Source organism: Musca domestica, unplaced genomic scaffold (genome assembly GCF_030504385.1).
Source record: "Musca domestica strain aabys unplaced genomic scaffold, Musca_domestica.polishedcontigs.V.1.1 33, whole genome shotgun sequence".
NCBI classification, from domain to species: Eukaryota; Metazoa; Arthropoda; class Insecta; order Diptera; family Muscidae; genus Musca; species Musca domestica.
The window spans coordinates 8948244-8962417 of record NW_026712312.1 but is presented as its reverse complement, the minus strand read 5'-3'; the positions used below and the strand labels follow the sequence as shown (position 1 = coordinate 8962417).

At 34.5% G+C, this 14174-nt stretch overlaps 1 protein-coding gene across 2 annotated transcripts; it reads right to left on the bottom strand.

Annotated features, from left to right (window-relative positions):
* Positions 1-829: 829 nt before the first annotated feature.
* On the bottom strand, positions 830-10440 carry LOC101900090 (sideroflexin-1-3). 2 transcript variants are annotated; one of them, XM_005184220.4, is made up of 8 exons: positions 10282-10440; positions 4022-4386; positions 3531-3648; positions 3389-3464; positions 3244-3329; positions 3052-3179; positions 1748-1905; positions 830-1681 (listed from the first exon to the last, which is right to left on the bottom strand). In XM_005184220.4, exons 2-8 carry the CDS (start codon positions 4332-4334, stop codon positions 1595-1597), a joined length of 966 nt encoding a protein of 321 aa, XP_005184277.1. In that variant the 5' UTR covers positions 4335-4386; positions 10282-10440; the 3' UTR covers positions 830-1594. The 2 variants fall into 2 exon arrangements, with proteins under 2 accessions (XP_005184277.1, XP_005184278.1); XM_005184221.4 differs by lacking the exon at positions 10282-10440 and adding an exon at positions 4702-4828.
* Between the last annotated feature and the right edge of the window lie 3734 nt (positions 10441-14174).

The following is a 14174-nucleotide window of genomic DNA, read 5'->3' as shown; positions in this document are numbered from 1 at the left end:
CTTCGACAAAATACTTGTGTGTGTTCTGAAACACAGCATTTACAAATCCATTGGAAATGCACAAATGAGAGATAAGAACCTGTTTTCCATGCGGTTAATTTGACAAGGAAAATCTGAGAAGGTAAAGTCATTTCAAATAAGCATATCCATCTCTGTATTTTTAAAAATACATTTTTATCTTTTGTGGTGAATAAAGGTGAGAATATGATTCTTGCAGGTTATGGAACAGAGCATTTACCTATTAAATTCTACAATGAGATGTTATTGAAACCATGGTACAATAAGGAGGTAGAACAGCTTCGTAAAACTACAAAAAAGATCTCTGAGGCTATGCCCGCTTCCTGTCAGACTCATTCAAAATTATCAAAATTATTGTTTTCACTTTTTTTATATTTTTCCTCATTTTTAAAATGAGTTAAAAAGCGCGAAGAATGAATGAAATCTCTGGATTTTTCTCTCAAAAATATGATCCTAACCATTCAATCATTCAATTTCATGGCTATATTGCTTAATAGCTTTAATGCACGAGCCCCAATTTATGTGTCTTCCAATAATTGGTTGTGAAAATATTTTTTTTTTTAATTTTTCAAAACAATAAATACATACGCAAAATTGGCAGAAGTCGGACAAACTAAAAAAAAATTGTAATCAGATGTTAGCCCTACCTTACCTTTTTATTGTACCACGATTGAAACTATGTATTTAGGTATTTTAGATAAATTCGTGGTATAAGGTGTGAAAACGATTTGATTTGCACATGAAAATTAATCATTTTGAAAGTTAGCCTTAACTCAATTATTGACTGCAGTGGAACGAATAAAAAATACAATTTTAAGATGGTTGTTGCATTATTTTCTGATCCTTTTATTGAATATAATATTTTGTAAAAATAATTTATAATTTTACATTGTCAAACCAGAAACTTATTTTAAAGAAAGTCCCCCAAAAAAGGTTTTAAGAGTATTTTCAACGCCTAAAATGATAAATGTTTTCGTTTCACAAGAAAGAGTGGCAAAATAATAGAAATCATCCAAAATCTATTATTTTGAATTAGTTAGTAGCATATACATACATACGCTAATCTCTTTGAGTTATTTTTTTTATTTATTTTAAATATAACAACTTAATTAGGTTGCTATACTAATTTAAATTGGAATAACAAATTCAAATATTGAAATATTTTGAATTAGTACTTAACTAAAATAGAAGATTTAAACACTGAGTGAACTAAATGCAATTGATACATTGGAATACAATGAAATGAAATATACAACAACACATCTGGAACACATTTAAATTGATTTGTTTTTTGTTTTGTTTTGTCTCTAGGACCAACATTGAGAACTTAACTAGGATTGATGAACTTAATCGTAAATAATTATTGTTTGATATACTTATTAACGATTTCTTTGCTGTAGTTGTCACTGCAAATTATTGTCAAACACATTTATTTTTGTAATAGAATAATTAACGGGTTCCTAATGTTCTTCTTTTAAATTTGCTAAGCTCTTTTTCCCATTTGTTGAGTAGAATTGAGGCAATACGGCCAATTTAATTGCCTCGGCCATAGATGATAGATTTTGGTTGGGTTGCCTTACAAACCCTTGTTGAACCATACTTCAGTCATGTTGGGATTCTTCTTCTTAATTTCATCCTTGACTTCCGGTTCCAAACTGTCAACCTTAATGGAGAGAAAAAAAGAAAAACGTAAATGAGATTTTTTTTTTGTAGAACCAAATAAACTTACATTAATGGCAGCCCTTTGGCTAAAGAATGCACAGCCTAAAGGTGTGGCAAAGATCAAAACAAAGCCACAGAACAGGGTTTGGATGGGTGCACTAGCCTTGGGGAAACGTTTGAGGAAACCTCCCTTTTCCAATTTGTTAATGAGTAAAGGTGTGAGTACTGAAAAAAAAATTAAAAAAAAACAATAAAAATATTAGGAATGGTTATAAATATTAAAAAATTAAAAGAAAATGGAACATAAAATTACGTCTTTTGAACACAGTTTGCAAGACTACTGTATTGGAAGCCTTCAATTTCGATTACTGCAGACTGTTTCATTATTGAGCCGATTTTATGTGGGTTAGTACGTTACAATGCTTGCTGTCAGAGGATAATGAATTGTTAATATTAATCATTGGAACAGGCCCTGTTTTTATAACAACAATTATGGGATTGAGCCTATTTTGCAACAATAAAATAACTACGGTATCCAGAACAATAATTCCAATACTGTTCTATCTCTGTTTAATTATACCCTCAGTCATATAGCTAGAGAGGGTATATATCATTTGATATGGCAAAAACGTGCCTCATCGAAATAACGGTTTTAGACCCTAGGTCTCTTTGGACCAAATCCGTTTCGGGGCATTTGGAGTCGATCTAGCGATGCCTGTATGTCTCTCTCTCTGGCTGGCTGGAATGCACGATAACACACGAAGGGAGTGTCCGATTTGGTCCAAACTTCGTATATCGTAATATTATTTTCAAACTTAGATCGAGCTCGGAGATGGGCAATATCGGTCAACTCCTTCTGGTAACACGAAATTAACATCCGATTTCATTCAGGCTTGGCACATCTGAATATTTCCATCAATACAAGATCGCTTATACAGATGATTGAGATGGGAACATTCCTTCTGGAATTCAACATTTTCCCATACCAATGTTTAATGGAATACTTCGGTCCGCCATATCTGTTTCCTATCACATATTTTCATAAATTTGCACATATCTCATATCAAGTACGGAAGTAGTCGATATAGTCCAAATCTGGCACGTTGTAACATTTTTATCAGTCTTAGGTCAGATACGAATTGGTCTATATTGGCCAACTGCTTAGGATCCTCCACCCTAAAGGGTCAACAATTTTAATAATCATAACTCAAGGCTGCGGGTATACATCTGTCTGCAAAACTGACAGATACTATTTTAATTGTTTAACATCCTCTCGAATGTCCCGAAGGACGATCACAATGTCCCGAATGATCTTCTAAAACCCCAACACATATTTTCATTTTAGCTAGGTATGGGAAAAAGTAAACTTACCCATGCCAGGAGTAGCCATGGCAATTCTGCTAGCAACAACAGCTGTAATGCCAACAGCAGCAGCCTTCTTTGAAATACCCATTTCATTATTTTGTTCATCCAGAAGAGTAACACCGTTCTTCAATTCTCTAAAAGTAACATGGATGAATGAATAATAGTTTCAGTGCAATCAAATTCCAAAGCTATACTTACTGCAAACGCATCATTGGCACGTTGATGCAATTAGCAGCTGCCACAGCAGCCAAAGGTACTAAGCGTCCAATCAATGGATTCAAATTCTGAAAAAACGAAATTTGTTTCAGTATGCTTTTTAGGATAGTCAATTGTCGCAACATACCTTAACTATTCTATTCAAGGACAAAGCAGTAGTCAGAGCACCACCGGTAGCCAAAATATATGAGGTCACCAGTTGCCTATTCCAAGGGTAAAGAGAGGTAAGTAAAGTATATTCATGGTGATTTTTTTTTTTGAATACTCACTCTTTGGAGATGGGCGTTGAGCCGGAACGATTTGTGTAGTTAACGACGGCATTAAATGTTTGATTGACCCATTGCCAGAAGACCACAGCCGGTGTCGTTTTGTAGAATGAAAGCATGCCTAAGAAAAAAAAAAAAAAAACAAAAACAAATGTGGTTTGTTAGCAAAATATGCAACAATATAATAACAATTTATGTTTTAATTAAATTATTCAATTTAAATTTTCAGGAAAAGAAGAGTGTCAGGTTTTTTTTATATATACGTATATAAATATATATAGGTATGTATATTGTTCGAGGCACGATCACAATTGTGTTTGTGTGCAATTTGATCGTCCACTGAACCCAGCGGGATGAACTTGAGAACGTTAATTTCAATTGACGGCACACATTTCATTTGTCGCAAATTGATTAACAAAAATGTTATGTAAGATTGTTAAATACTTTGAAGAGACAATTGTGTATCTATGTACATATATTTTTGCTATACTCACATCCCGTAATCAAGGTGTTCATGGGCACTTGGGCGGACATACGGCCAATAATCAATGATTTTTCTCCGGTCTCGGGATGGAAGGCGGAGTCATACAAGTATTTGGCTCTCCACAAATCCTCGACATTCTTGACATCAGGTACAGGCTTGCCGGCACGGTAATCGTTCACAATGCGCTTGGCTCTCTCCAATTCGGCATTTGAGGCCAACAAATTGAGTGGATTTGTCAGGAGGAAGAAGTGTTTGGCACGATTCAGATATGTGCTTTGATCATATTTAGGCTGATCGATATCGACTCTGGCAAAATCGGACATTTTGAATTTGTTCCTTTGGCCAATCTAAGATACCAATGTTATGCAACTTAAACTGAAATTAAATCAAAAGGGAATACAATTAAAATAATTATACACAAGAGATAACCTGTTCAATTGAGAAGAACTCGGCTTCCTATTAAGAATAGGAAATATTATGAAAATAGTTAAGATTTGTTTGCTTTTGGTAAATATTGAAGATTTTTTAATTCAAGATTTTGACACAAACAATTTTGGAAGAAAAAGAGTAACTGGGTTTTGAGAGAGAGGTTCGAAGAAAAAGCGGAATATTCCTCACTCATCTCAGTCTGAACATCAAGAAGCAAACAGTTATTAAAAACAAACGCCTACAATTTTTTTTGCCACTCACTTCTTTCTCTCGAAGCTCGAAGTTCACTGACTTGGATAATGGAGACTAATGTGACGAAGTTATTTCTTGAAACTAAATGCACTGCAAATACTTCTTTTCTTTTAGATTTAATCGCTTCGGCTTCGAGTCTTTTATTCATGGACTGGTTGGCTGACTGACTGGCTGTTGGTTATCAGTGGCTAGTGGCGAGTGTTTATGTTTTGTTGTTGTATGAATATACACCAATACTTGGCATGTGTTTGAATGTTTATAACACATCAATCTAATTCCAATAATAATAAGAGTCTCCCCCCTTATCTTAATGAGTGCCACAATTAGATGTCGACGTCTCATCATAATCGGCCTTTTAAAGTGTGCTTTTATGTATTTGTTTATTTGTGTGTTCGAATATTTCTGATTTGATTAAGTTCATTATTAAAACAAACATTCTTCAAAACAATTATAACATGGCAACAAGTTTAAGACTTAAATGGAAATTCAATTCAAATCTATTTGTGGCAAAATTGTTTTGAAAAATAGGCGCCTTAAATAAATTCCATTAGTTAGGCCGTTGTGTCAGTTCATTTGAAAAACTTTGCGATTCTCACAATAGCTCTAATATTTGAAAAACAATCTATCGGGTATGGCTTTGGATTATTTTAATAATTTCCAAAGTGAACTTATTCGGAAATACATAGAACAAGATATAAAAAATAATAGATGACAGACATGTTGAGTGGAAAATATCGCTCGATTGACACATGTGACCATTGGAACTGTGATTTCACTTCCCAAAGACCCCCTTACGCAGTTCGCCTTGTTTTGGCCTGGAAGACGTTACACATATCCTTAAGCTTATATAAGCCCAAGTTACCCAAAACAGGGCCTGTCTTTATGATGAATTTCATTATCAACCAGGTCTTCAACTAGTCCAGATTGAGGTATGGACTCCCACGACATTATTCACCGGAATTGTTTCAAATTTTGTATTTAAAGTTCGTAGTGGATACTACAGCCTAAAACAGAAAATTGTCTGAGCAGGTTCACGTTCTTCGTATAGGAATATATAAAGAAAAGGTACATCTCGATATTCGGTATTTTAATGATTTTAGCGATATTATTCTCCAGAATTGGTTCAAATTCGGTATTTGAGCTTCGTAATTGATACTACAGCCTATGACACAAAATTGTCCGTGCAGGTCATCGTATTCGAATAGCCCCCATATAACGAAACCTCCCAATATTCAGCATTTTGATGATTTTAGCAACATTGTTCACCGGAATTGTTACAATTTTGGTATTTGTGATTGGTAATGGATGCTACAGCCTATGACAGAAAATTGTCTGTTCACGTTTTGGTATAACTCCCATATAATGGTACCTCCCTATATTCGGTATTTTGATGATTTTAGCTACATTATTCATCGATTTTGTTTCAACTTTCGCATTTAAAACTTGTAATGGCTTATGATAAAAGTTGCCTATGCAGGTCGACGTCGTCGTATAGACCCTAATATAACGGCTACATTCGGTATTTTTAAGATGTTAACAGAATTTTTAAAGGATTTTATTTTATTATTATTATTTTTTTTTTTTTTTTGGAAAATTGCCAAATTCTTTCCCAATGGTGGAGGGGATTCAAAGCCCGACCGAACTTACAGCTTTTTTACTGGTTATTCTACCGATTGTTGGTAACAAAAAAAAATGTGTTTGAGAATCCCATTACAGGGTTGACAAGACGGTGTGCCATGGTAGAAGAATACAGGTAGTCGCATCGGCACAGCTGCTGGGACAATGAATTGTCAAACCAATTTTGGAATTAAAATTTTTGAATGAAAAATCGTTCATACTCATAACAACCTCCGATTGGCCTCGTATGGGAAACATATTCAAATCTACTTGTTTAAAAAAAATTTAATAATTTTGACATATCTATGTTCCCAATCATTGATGCATCTACCTGCATTCTTCTACCACGCGGTGTGCGTAGCATTGAATTATCTTTCGATTATACACACGTGTACGCTCTAGACGTTTTGCTAACTCCTTTGCTGAACCGCTTAAATTGGCACAAGATGGCGTTTTGCTTCCCCTCCATGATTTTACTGTATTTTCAATATATACTACTACACTCTCTGGTGTTTTCAAGAAGTTGTTGTTAATTGTCTCGTAAGATTCTTAATGAGTTTTGATTAATTAACTGCATTGGAGCTGCTAGAAAAAGTGTCAACGACACTTGGCCGCTAAAGTGTGAATTTTTTAATTTTTTTTTTTTTTTTTTTTTTTTTTTTTTTTTTTTTTTTTTTTTTTTTTTTTTTTTTTTTTTTTTTTTTTTTTTTTTTTTTTTTTTTTTTTTTTTTTTTTTTTTTTTTTTTTAAGAACTGAATGCTGCTGTAAATTAAATCATCAAGATATGCCGATATTCGAATTAAAGTGTGTGTATACAAATGAAAGAAATATTTACGTTATTACCATTTTAAGTCCCCATCGAAAAAAAAAAATAAAAATATAATAGCACAATCACCCCTTTTCGGTTTTTAGGGGATCAAAGTTTATCGCAAAAAGCATTGATATTTCGAATAATAATAGTCAGTTGCCATACCGAATCTTTTCAATTCAGCAGAATATGTGTAAATTTGTTTGGGTGCTTAGCAAATATACACTTATTTATATACATACATATATATTACACATTTGTATTGTAAAACAATTATGTCTACATAATACTGATGCGGTAAAATTTAAAATAAATAACCCTCTCGCACAAAACAACGAAGGCATCATGTGCAAGATTTTATTGCTGTTCCACGCATTGGAATTTTCCTGTTAACTCTCGACAGCTTAGGGGTTTTTTAAAGTAAAATATACATACATTAATGATAATGTTTTCCATTTTTATCGGTATCAATAAATCTGTTTATTAGGAGCGGGGAATACCAAAGAAAGAAAATTCCAACTCCAAATACCAACTTTGAAATCATTCCGTTTGGAAAATATGTGAAGGCGTGCGCTTGCATGGAAAATAATTTGCTGTCATAAGATAGTTTGCATTACAAAATTTCAATACGAATAAAAAAAGAGAACTTTCAATTAAAATGTTCTGAAAACATCTAAAATCAGTACCGAACTTTTATACCCTCCACCATTCGAAAGGAACTTGAAAAAAATCGTCAAACAATACCGCTCAAATGAAAACCTTTATATGGGTGCTATACAACGGATGTTGGATATTTTTGGATTTTTTTGTGATAGGCTGTAGTAACGTTTTCGAACTTTAAATGCGAAATTTGACGCAATTCCGGTGAATAATGTCGCTAATATCATCAAAATACCGTATAAAGAAAGGTACGGTTGTATGGGGCTATAATAAGACGCGGACCTGCATAGACAATTTTCCGTCATAGGTCGTAGTACCCAGTGCGAACTTCAAATACGAAATTTGACGCATTTTCGATGATCAATTTAGGGGTAACATCATATGGGTGCTATACTAAAACGTAGACCTATATAGACAATTCTCTTCCAATGGGGTAAATTACTCAGAGGGAACTCCTTGTGTGGATTTTCAGACAATGCCATTGAAAAATGTGGCTAAAATCATCAAAATACCGAATATTGGGGGGCATCATTGTATGGGGGCTATACGATATCGTGGACGTGTAAAGAAAATTCTCTTTTAGAGGGAAATTACTCACAGAGAATTCCTTGTGTAGAATTTCAGGGAGTTACCGTCGTATGGGTGATATACGATATCATGGGGTTAAGTATCCCAGAAGGAAATCCTTTGGCAGATCCTTTTGCAGATTTTACGCCAATTCCATTAAATTTGGGGACCCATAAAGAAAATTTTTTTCAGGGGGAAGTACTCACAGAGAATACCTTGTGTAGAATTTCAAACAATGCCATTGAAAAATGCGACTAAAACCATCTAAATACCGAATATCGGGAGGTAACGCTATATGGGGGACATACGATATCATGGACCTATATTGACAATTCTTTTTTATGGATTAAATAGTCACGAAGAAATCCTTGTGTAGAATTTCAGACAATTCCATTGAAAAATGTCATCATCAAAATTCCGAATATTGGGGAGTACTGCTATATATGACGATATCGAGGACCGATATAGCCCACCTTCGACCTTCACCGTGATTACAACAGACGGACGTCTTAGAATTTTACGCTGATCAATAATATATACAGTTTGTTGGGTCTTAAATTATTATTTTGATGAGTTACAAAGAGAATGACGAACCTAACATACCCTCCATACTACGTATGGTGAAGGGTATAAAAATACATTATATATGTATCCTCCAGAGTACGGTGGGGAATAGAATGTATCGAAATACTGCAATAGATATAGAAAGATGGCAAACATTTATGATGGAATTATAATTGGTTTTTCGGCGCAGAACAAAGTTACGTTACGTTTCACTTGCAAGAATCCTTAATTTTTGGGATTTTTTCTAGAAGGTGTTCTCTTACACAAAATTGCAGCACAATCGAAAGGACAGCCGCGTTTGCACTTTACTTTTCGTTTTGGAACAAAAGTAATAGATTTCTTTTGGGTCTGTTCAATTTTGGCCTGGATAAGATGTATTTACACGGAAGCTGCACCCTATTCTACTTTCACTTTATTTAAGGATTTCACATTTATCGCATAAATTAGAAATTTAAATTTCTTTTAATTTTCCACTCATCAATCATTTGTTTTTCTTTCACGGCATTCTCTGTTTCATTCGCTTATGCTCGGCTTTTATTCATTTTTTATCTACACGAATGGAATACAACAACAGAAGCATAATTCCCATTTCTGTGATAACGATTTTTTACAACAACAAAAAAGTACATATTAGCAACAACAACAACACTCTTCAGCAAAAAGTTCAAGAGCAATGTCACGGCAAGACCACAATGGACTACAAGCTGTTCGCTAGCGATGGACCGACCATTTCTATGCAGTAAATATGCTGTGAACGGCGATGAGTACCTCTGTTGCGACACGATTTGTTGTTGGTCCATACATTCATACATGTGTTTGTGTGTGTGTGTGTGTGCGTCTGTCGAGACAATTCAATTGATGTTTTCAGTTTTTGCTGTGCCGAAAGATTAGAATTTGGGAACATATAACGCCTGAACGGTGTATTGATACTGGATGTGACATACAACCGCTGCGAGGGGGGCTACTGATACACATCAGACATGATGTGACTTCTCTTATCGCACCACTTTGGACATGGAACAATTGCGACACCATCAATAACAAATCACTTGTTACATAATGACAAAAGCACATAATCAAAAAATCCTGAAATCGCTACATCCGATTTAGACTCGGTCTGCAATATTTCGCAGCAATACTTTTTCGCTGGAATACTTGCGGAATAATCACTTAGTTTTGCATTACATTGTGGGTGCGTCACAACACAGAAGTCTTCTTTTTTTCGACACCTTCCAGTCACCGGAGTGAGACCAGCTGTTGTTAAATCACTACCCAATCGTCCACATTCGGCCGCACAAGCGAAAAACAACACACACACCCCCTTTCGAATCAAACATTTCTTTTGCACTTTTTTTTCTTCGTTAGCGTTTTACCTTTTCAGAATTCCACTGAACTAACGTGAAACTAAAGAACAAACACGCGTTTCCTCCCGACTGGCGACCGGTTGACTTTGGCAGTAGACTGAAAACTGTTGGCGGACTTATCTGTCAGCAATTTTAACTGTGCCACTTTTACTCGCCTCTGCTGCTTTACGGCCGTGAGAGCTCGAGTAGACCCAAAAGCTAAGGGAATAGCAACAAATTACTTGTATTTTGTTGTTGTCTTTGAAAAGCTCCGGTACTACGTTTTGGAGTATTCTTCTCTGCCTCCCCAATTTTTGTTCTCTTTTCTTCTCGCCAACGGCAGATACACGTACGCACACACTTCACTCTCATTAATGATTTCTTGTTTTGGAGAATGTGAGAGCGTTTACGTCAAACAGCAACAGCAGCTGATACTGTGGCCAAGCCAGCCGCTTGACAGTGTTTACCATACCCCCATTGGTTGGGGAAATCAACTAAAAACTGTATAAAAACCGCAGTTATTCATAACTTGGGATAATGGGGACTTTTCTCGATACTTCGACCTAAGACAGTATTTGTGGATTGTGTGGATCTGGACTTTATAGAATTGGACAATACGGTTATTTCTCTAAGATTTCTTCGATAATCGCGATTAATTGAATAGCGGCTAAAACGTCTTAAACACCGAGTCCTAAATTACGCATTTTTCGAAGCTCCATCATTCACACATAATCAAAGGAATAATAAGGCGTTTAAAGGACATGTTTAGTGTAAACACGGCGTTACTTGTTTGTAGATACTGTGCATTTAATTGTTTGGTGTTTTCCGGTTTTCTTAAAGACAGTAAAGTAAACAGTTATTTTTAGCATTGCCACTCTTTTTTAATTGTTGAGTAATTACCTTAAGAAAAAAAGAACATTTTTCGGTTAAAAACTCTGTATCTGAAGATGTAAACTCCGATATAGTCTGTTTTCAATTTTAAATTTATATATTCATTGCGACTTGGATATAAGCTTCGAAGAAAAACTTTTACTTTTTCCTAAGCAAGTTATCACTTGCAACCTAAGCAAGTTATCACTTGCAAATCAATCCATTGGGAACCGTCCAATCTAATTCGTTCCTCAATCGTTCGTATCTGTAACCGAAAAAAATCAGATTTTCAAGCAAAATGCCTTAAAAATATTTAAAAATTCCTTACCCCCTCATTAAGTCGGTGAGGGTACTTACCATTTTTTACAGTTTTAACCTATTAACCTACACTTAAAGGGCAAACACTTTCATGTACAAAGAAAAAAATGCCACATTTCAAAAAATAAATAATAATATAAATAGTAAAAGTAATAATAAATAATTTAATTTTTAAAAAAAGATTTCATTTTTATTTCGATTAGACTTCATCTCTTCCTTAAAAATTTCGAACATAGTTCAATAGAATTTATAAAAGTTAGAAGAATATTTCGCGTTAGGTATTTAACATGGTTACAGTAAAGCATGACTCTAAAGGTGAAAATACATAAAACGGCTGGCTTCTTCGGAAAAGAACAAAGGAGCGTAGGGCCAAAATCGAACTAAGTCAACCTAAAGCTACCTTTGTTGTTTGTCATCAAACGTCCTAGTCCCCAATCCCTAAGTTTTTCGGATAAATCCTCAATACTGGCAACGTTGATGGCAGTGGTTGATGTGCGCAAATGATACACTCTCTCGCCGGACGCCATTGAGAGCCAGAGAAATACAGGGCAAACAGGAAAATTGAATAAAACTAGTTTGACTCGCCACAGTCACAACAACGAGTAATAATCATGGTAGAAAAATATAGGTAGGCTCATTGACACAGCTGCTGGGACATTGAACTGTCATATTAATTTTGGAATTGAAAATGTTGAATGAAAAATTATTTAAATTTGTAAAAATTGTTGAAAAACGCGTATTATAATAACCTCCTAATGACGTCGTATAAGAAAACATATAAAAATCTACTTATATTTGAAAAATCATTCAAAAATTTTTGACATATCAATGTTTCCAAGCGCTGATGCATCTGCCTGTATTCTTCTACCATGGTAATAATAATGTTAATCTTAATAAACAATAATAGGTTTGCCTGGTTATTTTTTCTGCAAAAATTGTCTAGCAACTTCTTTTGATAGGGTAAGGTAGCTTTATTTTTTTTTTATAAGAACATTTTAAAAATAAAACAGAAAATATACCATACAATCAATCAGTTGATTTGTCAAATAAATCCGAAATAAAAAACACGAAAAAAATTTTTATATTATTAAAAAAAGTTCGGGCGGGCCGAACTTTCAATACCCTAAACCAAATTGAATGAATTTGGAAATTTTCAAAAATTAAAATCTGTTAAAATCGTAAAAATACGGAATATAGCCGATATATTGGGGTCCATCAGCGTGGACCTACATAGGCATTGTTTGTCATAAGCTATTAACATATTCAAATTCGAAACTTGAAATAAATGGTGGATAATGTAGCTAAAATCATCAAAATACCGTATATAGGGAGGTAACGTTATATCGGAGACCTGGTCCTGCATAGACAATTTTATGTCACAGGCTGTAGCATCCATTAAAAACTTCATATACTACATCTCAAACAATTTTAGTGGGTATTGTACCTAAAATCGTCAAAATACCGAATATAGGGAGGTACTGATATATGGGGCCTATACGAAGACCTGGACCTGCATAGGCAATTTTCTGTCACAGACTGTAGTTCCCATTAAGAACTCTAAATACGTAATTTGAAACTACTCCAATGAATAATGACGCTAAAATCACCAACATATCGAATATTGGGAGGAACCATTATATAGGGGCTATACGAAGACGTGGACCGACACAGACAATTTTTTGTCATTTCCATTCCGATCTTCAAATACCAAATTTGAAACAATTCCTGTGAGTAATGTCGCTAAAATCATCAAAATTCAAATATCGGGAGGTGCCGTTACATGGGGGCTATATGAAAACGTGGACCTACATGGCCTATTTACGAACCTACTGGCAGAATAAACATGTGTGCAAAATGTAAGCCTTTTATCTCAATTCGTTCGAAAGATAGCGTGATTACAACAGACGGACATTGCTAAATCGACTTAAAATTCTAAGTCAAAAATATTTGTTGGGTCTGACATGAGTATTTCGAGGAGTTACAAACGGAATGACAAAGTTAATATAGTCTCCATAGTATGGACATAAGTAAAAAAGAAAGTAGTTCCTAAGACAACACAATTTAGCTTACCAAATATATAACTTACCGGGACGAGAAGAGGAAGAGTTGCAAGTGAGTGCACGAAGAAGTTGTTCAGGCAAGAATTGCAAACTCCGAGTAAAAAAACTTTAACAGTTTCTCTCTCAGTCGCTCTGTGTTACAGAATTCTTTTATACCCTCAGCCATATGGCTACATAGGGTATATATCATTTGATATAGTCAAAACGTGCTTCATCGAAATAAAGGTTTTAGATTCTAGGTCTCTTTGGATCCGTTTCAGGACATTTGGAGTCAATCTAACGATGTCCGTCCGTCTGTCCGCCTGGCTGACAAGGCGCACGATAACTTTCGAAGGGAGTATCCAATTTGATTCAATCTTGGTATGTCGTAATATTATTGGAAAAAGTTCTGGTACCTCCCCCAAAAATTTTTTTTCGAAATTTTCAAAAAAAAAAAAAAAATATATATATATATATATATATATATATATATATATATATAATCCGATTTTGCTTTAAACTTGCAAATCCTAATATTTGAATCAGTTCTAGGTCTGGTGCGAAAATAAACAGTATTGGTCCTCTCCATCAAGTACCTCCCCCCAAAGGGTCAAAATTTTGTTTAAAAAAAAAAATTAATACACAGAAAGAGAAACTATAATCCGATTTTGCTTCAAACTTGCAAATCCTAATATT

Excerpts from the sequence above, each read along its gene's own strand:
- LOC101900090 (XM_005184220.4), bottom strand. The coding sequence starts at position 4,334 with ATGTCCGATTTTGCCAGAGTCGATATCGATCAGCCTAAATATGATCAA. Across the intron at positions 3,180-3,243 it reads GTGCCAATGATGCGTTTGCA|AGAATTGAAGAACGGTGTTA; the intron begins GTAAGTATAGCT and ends TGTTACTTTTAG. Across the intron at positions 1,906-3,051 it reads CATGGCTACTCCTGGCATGG|TACTCACACCTTTACTCATT; the intron begins GTAAGTTTACTT and ends TTTTTTTTTCAG.